Source organism: Panicum virgatum, chromosome 5K (genome assembly GCF_016808335.1).
Source record: "Panicum virgatum strain AP13 chromosome 5K, P.virgatum_v5, whole genome shotgun sequence".
NCBI classification, from domain to species: domain Eukaryota; kingdom Viridiplantae; phylum Streptophyta; class Magnoliopsida; order Poales; family Poaceae; genus Panicum; species Panicum virgatum.
Window position 1 is genome coordinate 46,395,422 of NC_053140.1, and position 14,729 is coordinate 46,410,150.

Genomic DNA, 14,729 nt, shown 5'->3' on the forward strand with positions numbered 1-14,729 from the left:
ATACTCAGCCTTGCTGTTGGAAACCTTTTCAGGTATGAGTTTTGAGGAGCAGATCGCTAGTTTGACCTATCCCTGCTCTTTGCCTCCTGGCTGGTCCGTAGAGTGGGATATGTCTTCGGCCGGCAATGACCCTGATGAGTGATACCATGCTTGGGCTAGCTGGGTACCATTTTGCGACGTGTTGTAGCCGTCGTGTGTTATCTTCCGCTGTTTAAACTCTGAAGTTTTACACTTATGGCTTGTATAACTGTTTTACTAAGTTTAGTTTTGTAATAATGGTTTGAACTGGTTTGTAAATTATTACTGAGCTTGTGTTGTAAAATTTGTTGTTGTAATATCTCTGGACTCGCCTTCGTGCGGGGTATGCTTGTTCGATCCGAGAACCGGTGGTTGTATCGGGACGTTACCCGACAGACCAAGAATTGTTCCGTTTGAAGTGCGTTTGAGCCGGTGTTGCCTTTATGGTGATGGCCTGCGCACTTGAGCCGGGATAATTCAGGTGGTTCTGCCACAGTGTTTGCTTCCGCGTTTGTTCTCGTTTGTTCCTAGGGCCGTTGTCTGTTGGTGTAGCTTCTCCATAGCTGCTCCACACTTTCCCTAGGACTCTAGGGTTTGGGTGCGCACTTGGGATCTTAAGCCGAGCTTCCGATTGCGATAATTTTGAATAGGCTCCCATTCACCCCCCCCCTCTGGTCGCCTTTTCGGTCCCTCAGAACCCCATCACCGCGCCGCGCCCCGCTCTGCTCTGCTCGGGACAGAGCCGCCGCCGATTGGACGTCGCCACGGCGGGGCCGCCGCCACCCGATTCCTCTGGCTAGTAGCCCCAACGCGTTCTCGCCAACATCCCCAGCCCACCGCCGTCTGGAGCTTCCTTCCCGTGGGGCCCTTGCGCAGCTGTGCCGCTTGGGCCTCCATGACCGCCGTCGACCCTGCACAGTGAGTCTCCTCCGCCGCCCTCTTCCCAACCCAACCAAAGTCAGAAACGGATTCCGTATACGCTACTGATGCCCATGCTCGAGCTAGTCCAACGCGTTCCCTGGCCGTTCGCCGCCTCTGCCGCCACCTTGTCGCAGCCGCCCGCATGGCGCCCGCTCACCGACGACACGTTCACCGTGCGCCACCAGCATCATCAGATGCGCCTCATCTCCCTGAACTTCACCATGCCATCATTGTCGCCAGAGACCCCTCCAGCCGGCGAGTATTTGCCGCCGCCGCCGCCCGCTGCACTCGCGCCTTTGGCTCGCCCACTATATCAAGTCGCGGGCCAGCATGTCAGCGACCAAACTTAACGTTGCTGCTAACAGAATATAACAGGAGTGTCAAATAGGCAACAGAAACTCAACTTGAGGACATATAGATAAAATTTTAAGTTTGAGTGTTAAATAGGCAAGTTCCATTATTTCTAGTGTCAAATAGGCAATTCTCTCTTATTTGAGTCAAAAGTAAAGAACAGTGCACATCTTATTAAAACCGAGTGAAAAAATTACTTATATCACTCAGATTATCTGTCATCTTGAAATCCTTCCGAAAGAGAACAGCTCACGATTATTCCACGTGACCCTGTTAGCCTTGACGATGATGAAGGTGCGTCTCGAGCCATACTAGAGGAGTTGTTAATTAGTGAGCTTGACAGACTGAATAACTATTACCAATTGCTCTTGTTAATTTGTACAAAATCTTCAATTCTATATAGTGGTTTCAAAAAAATTAAAACTAAAACACTTTGTACATTTGGGATTTACTGAACGCTGATTCAGTCGTCTGAGTAGTCAGATAACAATGAATACACTGAATATTTTCTAATAAACATTCAGAACATAGAACGACATGCTCACCAATTTGTCTAATAATATAATAACAGCACTAAAAAAAAGATAGAAAACAAATAAAAATTGAGAAACTATCCCACTGTCGCATGCATCACACAACAACAATTTACTGCAGAAATGAAATAAAATTTGTGCACGAACAAATAAAAATGAAGATATGTCCACGGAGCACATGGATGATTAATGAGTTGCTAGGGGTAGAAAGAAGTGACTGTCAGCGTAACCTGGGCCGACCACGATCCACTGGGTTAGCCGGGTACAAACTTTCGTGGACTTCCTTAGCGCTGAGTGCAGCAAATCACCAGCGACAACGTCTCTCATTGCAGCCTTTTTTTGCAAGCATCGGCGTCTAAGATGAGAACCCGGCCACCAAAAGCTGTCGTGTGAGTGGATAGGAGGAAAATTGTAAACCAGAATGGCAGCAAGCTGACGGGCCAACCAAATGAATGGACTGATTATTAACCAACGAAAAACAACCGTCAACTAGAACTAGCCAACAGCAGCACAAATCACGAAAAGATCAGAGCAGTTGAGATTTGAGTGATAAGAAGGTAGAAAAACACCCGATAGATGATTCCGAAGAAAAACTCTGTTTGGTGTCTTCTTTGAGTTAATGGGCCACGAACGCCGCCCAACGGACCGGATACGTACGACGGCCGGGCCTGACGACCGCCCAGCTTCCCCGTGTCTTGCACAACGAAGCCCAATACACCGAACGTCCATCATTTATTCATTTTCTTTTCTTCGAATGTGCTTGCGGCTTGCGCCAATTTATCTACTCCATTTGTCCACGTAATAATGCAACTCTCCAGAAGTTAAATAATTTAAAGTTTGATCAACATTTATATCTTTAAATAAATTTAATATGAAAATATATTTCATAGTTAATCTAATGATACTTACTTTGTACAATAAATATTAGTAAATTTAGCCAAACTCAAAATTGTTTAATTTCTCGAAAAACGAGAGTTGCGTTCTTTTGAGGCGGAAGAAGTATCCATGTGAAGATTTTATCACCCCCTCGCCACCGGCTGCCTTGCCCCGACGAATGCATGCAAGCGGTAAAAAGAAAAAAAAATCAGGAGGACGAGAGGCGGGGGCGATGACAGTGGCCTGATTGCGGAAGCTGCGCCACTGCCCAACCGAAGGCGACTCGTCCGCCTATTACGTGCGGCGCGGTCGATCTCGCGAGAGCGAACCACGGGAATGGGATGGGCGACGGTCGATCTCGCTGGACTGCTGGAGCATCAGGCGGTGAGAAGAATCCGTGGGAATCTCAGTAGTTTTTTTTTTCCCCACGGGATTGGGATGACGACGACGAAGCGGATGAGAATCCTCATCCTGCATCTGCGTGTGATTCTCCTCCATTTTTCGACGCCGGTCAGGGCGCTGGGGCCCACGGGGGCGAAGAGCCGTTTCACCCTAGGCAATCCAAACTGACCTTTTCCGCGCGACGCCGAGCGGGACCTTGAAAAGAAAAGCTCACCCTGAAATTAGAGGTATTTATTATTTATTTAAGCGGCTGATTGAAACGCCTGACCCAGCCGGCAGCCCGGCAGCCCAGCAGCACGCAGCACAATTTTTGTAAGCAGTCTTGTCAGGACGCACAGCCAGAGACACGTCCAGTCCAAGTCCAATGAAGCCGGCAGCTGGTGGTGATGGCGGAGGGCAGCAGGCAAGCCGCCGACGACCTGCCGATCTCGGCCTCCTCGCGCTCCTCGGCTCGTCGCTGCTCCTCAACGCCGTCTTCCTCGCGCGCCACTTCCTGCCGCCGCCGGCGCGGCTGCTGGATGGTGTCGACGCGGCCGGCGGCGGCGGCTGCGGGCTCAGCTGGGCCCTGCAGGCGGCCAGGGAGGCCGAGGCGGTGGCCGCCGTCGACTGCTCGGGCCACGGGCAGGCGTTCCTCGACGGCGTCGTCGGCGAGGACGGCGGGCGGCCCGGGTGCGAGTGCAACGCCTGCTTCAGCGGGCCGGACTGCTCCCTCCGGACGCCCGGCTGCACCGCCGACGCCGACAGGTACGCGATCGGCCCCTCCCTCTGATGGTGTTCTCCTCCATGTCATGTGCTTGCTTTGCTTGCGCCTTTCCATGTCGTCTCAGCTCTGAAGGTGGGAGGTCGTTTTCGTTCTGTCCACTCACCAGCTCCGCGTGCGCGAATACACCGCCGATCTTGATTTGGCTCGGCTAGCTCGAGGTGTCATTCAGATCCTAAATTTTTAAAATTAGATTCTTTTATAAACTCACTACCAGTACCACGGGGGTTCCAAATCACAGTTACTTAAGGTAAATCCAAAATTGTATAATTCATTTAAATACAAAATTATATACATGCAAAAAAATAGCCAAATTTACTTGTACAAATATGTTCCAATACAAAAAAAAGTCTATACAAAAATTTTGCAGAAAAATGAAACATATATGTTAAAATTTGCAAAAAAAAGTTAGAAAATAAAAAAGCTGGAGGAAACATGGGAAAAAATATTTGGATATAAAGTTTTGAAACAACTACAGGAGTTGAGCGCAAAAGTTCAAAAATAAATTTTGGATCTATACATAAGTTTCAGGTCAACCTAAGTACTTTAGCTTTATAGCTTAAAATGGTAATTTGAACTTTACATGACACAATTTGGATCTATTCGAAAGTTTAGCAATTTATATAACACTACCAGCCATTAGATTAGGCTCATTAGATTCGTCTCGCGATTTACAGCTCATCCATGCAAAAAGTTTTGTAAATAGACTTCATTTAGTATTCCATGTATGTGTCAAAACATTCAATGTGACGTTTTTTTGTGTTTACGGAGTTTACGGGTAAAGATCAGGGCCAACGTCTAATTCCTGTCCTACAACTCCTTTCGTGTTGCGTTGGTGTACGCTTCATCACGAAGCATGACGCTTCCGGTACCTACTCCTGGCCCTGCTGACGCCGGTCGTGTCTCCCAATGATTGGTGGTGCAGCGGGAACCCGCTGTTCCTGGAGCCGTACTGGCGGCGGCACGCGGCCGCCAGCGCCGTGGTGGTCTCCGGGTGGCACCGCATGAGCTACAGCACCACCGACGGCATGTTCCAGTCCGTGGAGCTCGAGCGACAGATCCGGCGCTTGCACAGGGCCGTCGGCAACGCCATCGCCGACGGCAAGCGCATCGTCTTCGCCGCCGGCTCCATGCAGCTCATCAACGCGCTCGTGTACGCGCTCTCCCCCGACGACGCCAACGCCGCCTCGAGCTCGCCGCCGGCCCGCGTGGTCGCCACCGCGCCCTATTACCCAGTCAGCTGCTACCTTCTCTTTCAAGTTTCAATGCCACTCTTCACAGTGTCCTTTAAAGTTTAAACGAACCTTTAAGTTTAATCGAATCAGAGTCTTCAGAGATATGGGGTCAACAAACAAGTCACCGTGTTTGTACTATTGAACGAGGATTGTGCAGGCGTATAAAGCACAGACGAAGATGTTCGACGGCCGCGAGTACAGGTGGGGCGGAACCACGGCTCTATGGGCCAACGCATCACGGAACTCCACTACTGACGACGGCGACGGCGGCTTCATCGAGTTCGTCACGTCGCCCAACAACCCGGACGCCCAGCTCGAGAAGGCCGTCCTCGGCGGCTCGTCGGCCGCGGCCATCTTCGACCACGCCTACTACTGGCCGCACTTCACGCACATCCCGGCGCCGTCCGACGAGGACGTCATGATGTTCACCATGTCCAAGCCCTCCGGCCACGCCGGCAGCAGATTCGGGTACGTGATCGATGTGCAGCAGGTCGTGTGTGCAGTGCGCGTACGTACGAATGCCGGGGTTCAGAGTGACACGTCTCGTGTCGCGCGTTGCGCCGCAGGTGGGCGCTGATCAGGGACGAGAAGGTGGCCAAGAAGGCGTACGAGTACGTGAAGATGAGCGTGATGGGCGCGTCCCGGGACACCCAGCTGCGGATGCTGGGGATCGTCAAGGCCATGCTGGCCAACCTGCACGGCGAGGAGGACATCTTCGCCTTCGGGTACGACGTGATGAGGAGCAGGTGGCGCCGCCTGAGCACCGCCGTGTCGCGGTCCCGCCGCATCTCGCTGCAGAAGATGGCTCCCGAGTACTGCACCTACTTCAAGCGCGTCAGAGAGCCGTCGCCAGGTGACGAGCGTCTGATCGACCTTTATTTTGATGGACATCGCAACTCGCTCACTTAACCAGTTACTGTCGTCGGTGGACAGCCTACGCGTGGGTGAAGTGCGAGAGGGAGGAAGACGAAGACTGCTACGACGTGCTGCTCAAGGCCAAGATCATCACGCGCACGGGCGTCGCGAACGAGGCCGGCAGCCGCTACACGAGGATCAGTCTGCTCAAGGGGGACGATGACTTCGAAGTGCTCATGGAGAGGGTCACCGATCTTGTCAATGCCGAGAAGTACGACGACGCTCCCGGTTCCAGCTCCATGTGATGGTAAGAACCGCAGGAGTTTAACTGGCTCCGGACGGGACGGGCAAGGTAAAATTACGGTTAATTAATACCGGAAATGATCAGCTAGGCGCTGATTAATTTTCCACGAAATTAATTAAATTACACGAACGGTCAACTAGAAATTGATTGTTCATTTCCCGGGATGAGCCGGCGGGGATAGCTGGGCACGACGGGTAATAAAAATACAAGAGATGATCAGCTACTGGCTGATTGTTCTCGTTCTCAGATCATTTGCTAGTGTATGTACAGGAAAGAAAAAAAATTGTATGTTGTGTATGGAACATACTCCTATGTCACTAGAAATGGGATGATGGGCATTGCGTACAGGAACAGTGCAATTACTTCCCATCAGCATATGCATGCGATGCGACTGCACAGGCTACCGCATCTTCCTCCAGAAGTTAGGCCCCGTTTAGTTCCCAAAATTTTTCCTACAGTATCCGTCACATCAAATCTTTCGACACATGCATGAAGTATTAAATATAGTTGAAAAAATAACTAATTACACGGTCTAACTGATTAACATGAAATGAATCTTTTAAGCCTAATTAGTTCATGATTGGATATTATTTGTCAAATAACAACGAAACGTGCTACGGTAACTTTTCACCCTACTTTTCCCAAACTAAACGCGACCTTAGCTCACCTACATGGATCGAGGGCTGAATCGAGGGCATCAGCAGGTACAGCCTGCTCATGGAGAGGGTCACCGATCTCGTCAGCGAGAAAAAAACAGGATCCAGATTCAGATCCATTGAAGGAGGCCATTCGAAGACCTGGGCTGGCCGGCACGTTTGAAGCAGATCCAGATGTACGTTTCAAACAATAAAAAGATCCAAATGTACGTTTCGGAAAACAACGGATCCAGATGCCGTTGTGAAAGTGCTAGAGTGCTCGAACTCCAGGGTGAATTTCTGCAGGGCTGATCAACGGTGTCCCCATAAATTCACAATAAACATGAAAAGATATGGTTAATATTGAAAATGAGAGAGCGATTCAGGTGCTCGAGTGCATCAGGTAGCAGTGCAGCTAGCCATTTTTTACTTTAACCCCTGCTTTTTTTCAAATCAATTCGGGTCAGTTATGGTGAAAATATCTGCACATCTTACCTCGTACAGGTTCTGTTGTCTGTTAGGAGCCTCGTAGAAGATTAGGCCTAACAAGTAGTGCTGCTCAAATCTCAAAAGGCCAGCTTGCTGGCCGTGAGGAGTTTTTTCTTCTTCTTTTTTGGTCAGGCCGTGGGCTGCAGAAGGAGGTGTATCTATAGGGCGCTTTTTTTATTTTTGCATTTTTCAAAAAAAAATTTACAGAAATATATTTTTGGATTTAGGTTTTACAGATCTGTACCCCTACCGCCCGGCAGGGGGGCAGCAGGGGGCGGGTGGGCGATAGGGATCTATATGTAAATAAAAATATTTTTTTTTTGCGCAGAGGTCCTTGGAGGGAGCCTGCCGCCCCCCCTGCCGGGCGGCAGGCCCCCTGCTGCCAACTGGTAAAAAAACCGGCGAAGCCCTGCAGGATTTTTGATCCGAACCGCAGGTAACCAATATTTCTCAACTTTGTCATTCCAGATTTTTTTTATATTTAATTTTATGATTAGTATTTTTTATTGTTGTAAGCACTTAGGGTTCGGATTAGTGGTTATAATTGAAGGCATAGTATATTTGTAGATATTAGATTAATTAAAATGAAGTCTTTGCACTTCCAGATATGTCGAGCAAAGTGGCATTTCAAGTTCATTACGGTGACTTCTATAGAATTACTCATGATTCCTATGGAGTAAATCTATCAGCATTGGAAAGAAGACAGTGCAGTCTAGACAAACCCCTAGAGAGGAGTTTTGAGTCCATACGGAAATGTCTTCACAAGATGTTCAATGTGAATTCAAAGACCCATTTGCTTACGGTTCATACCTTGACTTCCTGGGAAGCTAATGGAGATTTCTGGGAGTTGACGCATATAAATAGTACGGAAGAATGGCAACATTACATGCACGCAGATAGTTCCCATCGCCTTTGCCTTTGTTGAGAATGAGAACACAGAAAACTGGTACTGGTTTCTTGAACGTCTGAAGATTCACGTTGTTGCTAGAAGGCCTAATGTTTGCCTTATCAGTGATAGGCATGCAGGTCTACTTGCAGCTATAAGGCAGCTCCAAGAAGGTAGTCAATTTTCACCTCCTATATGGCCAGATGTTGTCAATAGGTGGTGTGTGAGGCATATGGCTGCTAACTTTTATGAGCGGTTCAAGAATAAGGATCTGATGAATTTGTTCAAGCGATTGTGCACTCAGAATCAGCAGAGGAAGTTTGATGCTTTGTGGGTTATAATTGATGACATGAGTGCTGAATTGCTTAAGAGCCAGGCCTCATCATCCAGCAGGAGACGTTCTACAGATTCATTAGTTGGACATGCTAAGCCATTTTCACAGTGGATTGATGGTGCACTTAAAGAGAAGTGGTCACTTCTGTATGACACAGATGAGAGACGTTATGGGATCGAGACGACCAACCATGCTGAATATTACAATATCGTAATGCGTCGTGTTCATGGATTTCCTCTTGTTGGCATTGTTTAGTTCATCATGTATGGATGCATAAGGTATTTTCGGGAGCGATACACATCAGCCGCTCCCTTAATTAATGATCCAGGAGTGCATTTTTGCAGAAGGGTCAATGAGTACATGGAGAAAAAAGTTGAAAAGGCTCGATTTCACTCAGTCATATCGATGGGCACAAAGGAGCAAAGATTTGAGGTATCATGCAGGGACAGGACCGGATAGGGTGTCCGCAGACAAAGGGTAATTCAAGAAGTTTTGATAGCCATTGACGGGAGGGTGTTCTGCCGATGTCAGAAGCCAAAGGTGCATCACTTACCATGCTCCCATGTCATCGCGGCTTGTTCTGTATCTGGGTTAGATGCTGCGTCATATGTTTCTCCATATTTCACAAAAGAAGCCGCAGCACAGACTTGGTGTCATGAGATATACGGCATTGGTAGTCTAGGCCCATTCACTCAAAAAAATCTCCATCCAATTCTCATCCCTGATGCAGCTACGAAGCGGGGCATAGGCCGAAGGCAGACACGTCGTATCCGGAACGGAATGGACGAGGCCGAGGCTGGAAAGAAGAAAAAACATTGCAACTTATGTGGAGCGGACGGTCACACTTACAAGAAGTGCCCACAGCTATCAGTACCCAATGCTGCTGCCGAGGCTGTACCTTCCGGGAATCCGACGGATGGATCGGCTCCACCTACAAGAATTCGCCGCATCTAGTTGTGCATTTATTTGTGTGTAAGAAATTAAGTATATTGTGTATGTACTATGTCTAAATGTCTTGTTTAACTAGTTGGCATTGCGTATTTCTATAGAATTTGGTTGTAATGAACGTAACCTTGAATGTAATATCTTATGTGGTATTTTGTTTAACGTTATATTTATATATCGTTCATTGTATCAAATTGGCTAGCCCCAAATGCTTGGACACATAATGTGACACATAGAAGATAGCTAAATGAGTACACATCCATGATACTGAAGAATCTAAATTATTTCAGTACAATTTGCTTCACAATCTAGACCGATGAACAATATATGTTACACATTATTTCATGAAATCATCTAGGTAGTCACGCACAGGGGGAGGAACATCATCTCTTGGAGGCCATGGTTTTGGGGGGCATGAAATCATCTAAGTCGTGATCCCAGTTAACAGAACTTGGTGCTGGAGGTGGTGCAGTTTGACTTGACGAACCTCTTGACTTTCCCTTTCTCTCTTTTATGGTTCTACTTTCATGTACAGGGGGAGGAACATTAGGTGTTCGAGGCCACGATTTGGGGGGCATGAAGTCATCCATATCGTCATCCCAGTTAACACAACTAGGTGCTCGAGGTGGTGCAGCACGACTTGACGAAGCTCCGGTCACGTGTTCTTGCGGAGGCCGAGAACTATGACCCGAAGATCTTTTCCACCTCCTTCGTCTAGTTTGCGGCATAACTCCACCGAAGATACATACCAATTTTATGAAATTTTGTATCGATTTGTTAATCAACTCCGTGTCCTCGGGGTAATCCTAGCATATAATTACACAATAATTTTACTATTTCGTAAATATGGATTACAAATAACGGACGTGATTAGAACTGAATAAGAGTTACCTTAATGTGCATCTCATACACCTCTGGCCGCATCCATATCTTACAAGTAGTTTGTAAGAATCCAATAACATGTTGATGATTCGCTAGTTCACATACCCTCATGTATATCTTCCTACGTTCTAGCAGGTATTCCTTTAAATCTTGCATTGTAATACCTCGAAACAATGTCAAATATTTAAACTCAACTAATTTGGACAACACCATCTCTATCGTACCATCCGCTAATGGATCCAACTTCTTACTGATTACAAGACGTGTCATGATCTCAAGAAATATACTGGATTTTTCTTCGGTCCATGAAAATCCAACAGAATTAGAGGCAGACATTGCCTTATGCTGCAATAACAGTAAGGTACTGTCATACTAAGTTTACTATTCTATATTTCACTATCCAAAATCTAAATCTATTCTAATTCATGATTATTTTAGAAACAAGTCTATAATAGTTGAGAAATATTGGTTACCTACGGTTCGGATCAAAAATCCTGCAGGGCTTCGCCGGTTTTTTTTACCTCCCTCACCCCTCCTCTCTCCCTCTCCCCTCTCTGGATCTCGTGGGCAGAAAATGAGGGCGCAGAGGGAAGGGTTAGAGTTTTATATTTGAGGAGGGAGCCTGCCGCCCCCCTGCCGGGCGGCAGGGGGCCTGCCGCCCGGCAGGAGGGCGGCAGGCTCTCTCCAAGGACCTCTGCGTAAAAAAAATTATTTTTATTTATATATAGGTCCCTACCGCCCACCTGCTGGGCGGTATGCCCCCTGCCGCCCCCCTGCCGGGCGGTAGGGGTATAGATCTGTAAAACCTAAATCCAAAAATATATTTCTGTAATTTTTTTTTTTGAAAAATGCAAAAATAAAAAAGGCGCTATCTATAGGATGAATAAAAAAGCAAAATGAAGACGGGCTTGCGCTGGGTCGTAGAAAAGAAAGGTTAGCTTGACATGTAAGAGCCACATCACTCTGTAATGGGCCACGAACGCCGCGTTACGGCCGGTCCTGACGACAGCCCTGTTTTCCCTGGCTTGCACAACGAAGCCCAATGCACAGCGCCGAAAATTACCACACGTCCCAACGAGTGCCATTTCGACCGATTTTTTAAAATAATAAGTGCCCGTTTGGAAAATTTTAGAAAGATTACTAATAGCGGAAAATATTTATATCATATTTATTTGGTACCATAAATATTAGTACTTTATTGTAGGCTCTCCAAGAAAGTTTGCATGATGTAGAATTTGAAACGGAAGGAGTCCGTCATTCTCTCGGCAAATCGAGAGCTAACGGGGGCAGGGTTCATGCTCTTGCACTTGTGCCAATGTCCGGTGTGGTACGGGACGCGTTTCGTTACGCGAACATATGGAGCTAGGTTTTGTGAATAAAAAAAATTCGTATGACATGGCAACCAAAACTGAATGCGGAGGGCCATGCCGAAAGGGAAAAAAATCACGGGGAGTCTATTCCCCGCATATGCGAGGGGCGACAAACACATCGCAGAAGGGATTCGCCGCCGCTCCCCCGCCATCCGCCGCCTCCCCAAGCTCCGGCGCCGCCCCCGGCGCCTCCGCCGCCGCCCCCCGGCGCCTCCAACCCTAACCAAGCTCGTCGCCACCGCGCCGCGGCTTCTTGTCGCCCCCGCCGCCGGCCGCCGCCCACCGGGGGTCCTACCCCGCCCGGCCGGCGGCGCTCCCGCGCCGCCTCGCCCTCCGCCGGCCGAACCGTCGCCGCCGCCCGTCCTCCGCCGCCCGGGGCCCCTCCTCTTCTAACGCCGGCGGCCATGGAGCTCCCCGAACCCAGGTAACCCGGAACCCTAAAGCTCCGCCGCCTCCCTCCACCACCCCGGCCGCCGGCGACCTCGCCGGCGGCCGCTCCCCCCACCGACCACCACCTCCCCAAGCTCCGGCCGCCGCTTACCTCAACGGAGAAGATGAACAGGAGCCACCGCGCCGCTCCGGCCGCCGCTTACCTCAACGGAGAAGATGAACAGGAGCCACCGCGCCGCCCTCCTCTTCTGTGATGGATCGATAGCAAATCACATATGCGATATATAGATTTCCCGAAAAATCACTGCGCATCCGGGGAATCGAACCCCGGTCAGTACCGTGGGAGGGTACTATGATACCACTACACCAGATGCGCTCGGTGATGAGCTGCGACTGAAGTAGTTATTTTTGAACCTTATCTGTTATGCGCTTGTCCTTACTGATAGAACTACAGTCTACAGGGATTCTGTATGACCACAAATATTCGGAGTAGCCATGTACTAGCAATGTGTGAATTCCACCATTCCAAGTCCGTATGCAAACATGCAACACAACTCACGAGCTTCAACTACGCAGCTCCCGTCCCATGGAGGGGGCTCCCTTTCCTGGAGCACAAGTGTCACCATCACGGCCTATGTGTGTCTGGGCGAGAGTTGCGCAAGCTGTAAACATGATGCGAGAACGAGGAGGAGACTCCTATCACCAGAGTAGCAACCGTAGACGCGGTTGCTGCTACTGGGGCACTCGACTGGCTCCGCAGGGCGACGAAACACACGAAGCAGAGCGCTTTTTACCTTTCTCGCAACAAGCAACTGCACTAGCAGCAGGCAGCAGGTATTAATATAGCAAATACATCATGAACTAGCGAAGAGGCACAGCGATGTTTTCACGCGAATTGCAATCGAATTGCTAGGCTTCAACCTTCAATCAAGTGTACTGCATACTTCGATCGAGCAGCCAGGCCAGTGATGGTTTGCTGCCCGCGAGCGAGCACGCGCCGGCGCTGCGCAGTCAGAGCTTGTCGACCTGCTTGTCGCCCCTGACGACGGGGTTGGCGCGGGCGATGGCGTCGCGACCGGCGGCCCTGTAGTCGTAGCCGCAGTCGTGCCGGTCCGAGTAGCGGTGCGCGCCGCAGAAGACGCCGCCGCACCGGCACTCGAACCCCATCAGCCCCACCTTCCTCCCGCACGCCGCGCACCGGCCGCTCTTCTTATTCCCCTTCGCTCGCGCCTCCTTCCCCGCCTCCTCCGGCGCTGCCGCTGTCGCCTCGGCCGAAGAAGAAGAAAGAGAAGAAGAGACGGCGACCGCGGCCGTCGCGGTCGCCGCCACCGCCGCGACAGCCTCCTCGCGGCGGAGGCTGTCGCGGAAGCACTTCGAGCAGAGGTTGCGCGTGGCCGGGGAGCCGAAGAAGCCGCAGTTGTTGGCGCAGGGGAGCGGCTCCTGCGTGTTCTCGCTCCCTTGCTGCTCCATGGGTTCGGTCGAGGGGGTTGGGAATTGGGGCGAAGCGGCGGAGCGTGTCTGCGTTTGGGGGAGCTTGGGCGTCTGGCCGTGGAGATTTGGAGGAGACCGAGAGCCACCGACGCGACCTGGTGCGGGAGACTTCGGGAAGGTGGATTCCGCCGACGGACCGGGTGGTGTGGTGGCGTTTGCCTGGGGCGTGCGAGGTGGGTGGCGGCGGCTACGTGTTTTCTACGCTACGCGGGAAAGGAATGCAACCGTGGGCGGGGAATCATCCGCTGGTGCGCGACTCCTGGGCCTCCTGGCTGTGTGCGTGACTTTCCGGTTTTAGGCCTTGTTTATTGCAGGTGTAAAAAATTTAAAATGAATTTTTTTCACTTTTAAAATATTAAATATAGACTAATCATAAAATCACAAAACTAATTAAAGAATTCATCTGTAAACTACGAGACGAATCTAATGATAGCCTAATTAATCCATCATTAGCGCATGGTTACTATAACATTTTAGTGTCTAATCATGATCTAATTAGACTTATTAGATTCGTCTCGTAATTTACAAGCAAACTATGTAATTAGTTGTTTATTTCGTCTAGATTTAATACTACATGCATGTTAGATTCTCGTTCGATGTGATAGATTTAGAATTTAGAATTTTACAATTAAACAAGGCCTTAATCTCGAGCAGACGAGTGTGATCAGCAGAAAGAGTCTTCGCAAGACACTCAGGAAAAGTTTACGGGTGGGCGACAGGCCCGTGGATACCAAGGAGCGGGATGAGCGACCGTTCTGTGCCCCCGAAAATGAAGACCCTCCAATTTTTTGACAGCTCATGACCATTTCTCTGTCCGTTGCTTCCCTATTTCTCCTCCGGCGAACTCGTGGTTAAAATGAAGATGAATCGTTAGCTGCGATCGCCGTCGGGTTCTTGCAATTGTGCATCTCATATCGCATCCACGCGTCCTTTTCGTGTTCCCCCTCGGCGGTCTCTGTAGGCGCTCACGATTGGACATCTCGTCAGCCGTGCTACTGCCGATGGCAAGCATTCACCGGATCGGCCGTTATCCTCTGGCCCCTGCCTCCCGC

At 49.6% G+C, this 14,729-nt stretch overlaps 2 protein-coding genes and 1 non-coding gene across 3 annotated transcripts; 1 reads left to right on the plus strand and 2 right to left on the minus strand.

Moving 5' to 3' along the window:
* The first annotated feature begins 3,335 nt into the window (after nt 1-3,335).
* Nucleotides 3,336-6,602, plus strand: LOC120707842 (tryptophan aminotransferase-related protein 4-like). The gene is made up of 5 exons (XM_039992879.1): nt 3,336-3,845; nt 4,787-5,096; nt 5,254-5,564; nt 5,663-5,949; nt 6,030-6,602. Exons 1-5 carry the CDS (start codon nt 3,466-3,468, stop codon nt 6,254-6,256), a joined length of 1,515 nt encoding a protein of 504 aa, XP_039848813.1. The 5' UTR covers nt 3,336-3,465; the 3' UTR covers nt 6,257-6,602.
* Nucleotides 6,603-12,491: 5,889 nt separating this feature from the next.
* Nucleotides 12,492-12,562, minus strand: TRNAG-CCC. Its single transcript has one exon. It is a non-coding gene; the product is annotated as a tRNA-Gly (tRNA).
* A 122-nt stretch (nt 12,563-12,684) lies between these two features.
* LOC120707843 (zinc finger A20 and AN1 domain-containing stress-associated protein 2-like) lies at nt 12,685-13,868 on the minus strand. The gene has a single exon (XM_039992880.1). The coding sequence runs from the start codon at nt 13,654-13,656 to the stop codon at nt 13,198-13,200; it is 459 nt and encodes a 152-aa protein (XP_039848814.1). The 5' UTR covers nt 13,657-13,868; the 3' UTR covers nt 12,685-13,197.
* Nucleotides 13,869-14,729: the final 861 nt, after the last annotated feature.

What these genes read in the sequence shown, in the direction of transcription:
- LOC120707842 (XM_039992879.1), top strand. Translation starts at nt 3,466, where the DNA reads ATGAAGCCGGCAGCTGGTGGTGATGGCGGAGGGCAGCAGGCAAGCCGC. An exon ending in TGCACCGCCGACGCCGACAG is followed by an intron (nt 3,846 to 4,786) that starts GTACGCGATCGG and finishes TTGGTGGTGCAG; the next exon opens with CGGGAACCCGCTGTTCCTGG. An exon ending in CACGCCGGCAGCAGATTCGG is followed by an intron (nt 5,565 to 5,662) that starts GTACGTGATCGA and finishes GTTGCGCCGCAG; the next exon opens with GTGGGCGCTGATCAGGGACG.
- LOC120707843 (XM_039992880.1), bottom strand. Translation starts at nt 13,656, where the DNA reads ATGGAGCAGCAAGGGAGCGAGAACACGCAGGAGCCGCTCCCCTGCGCC.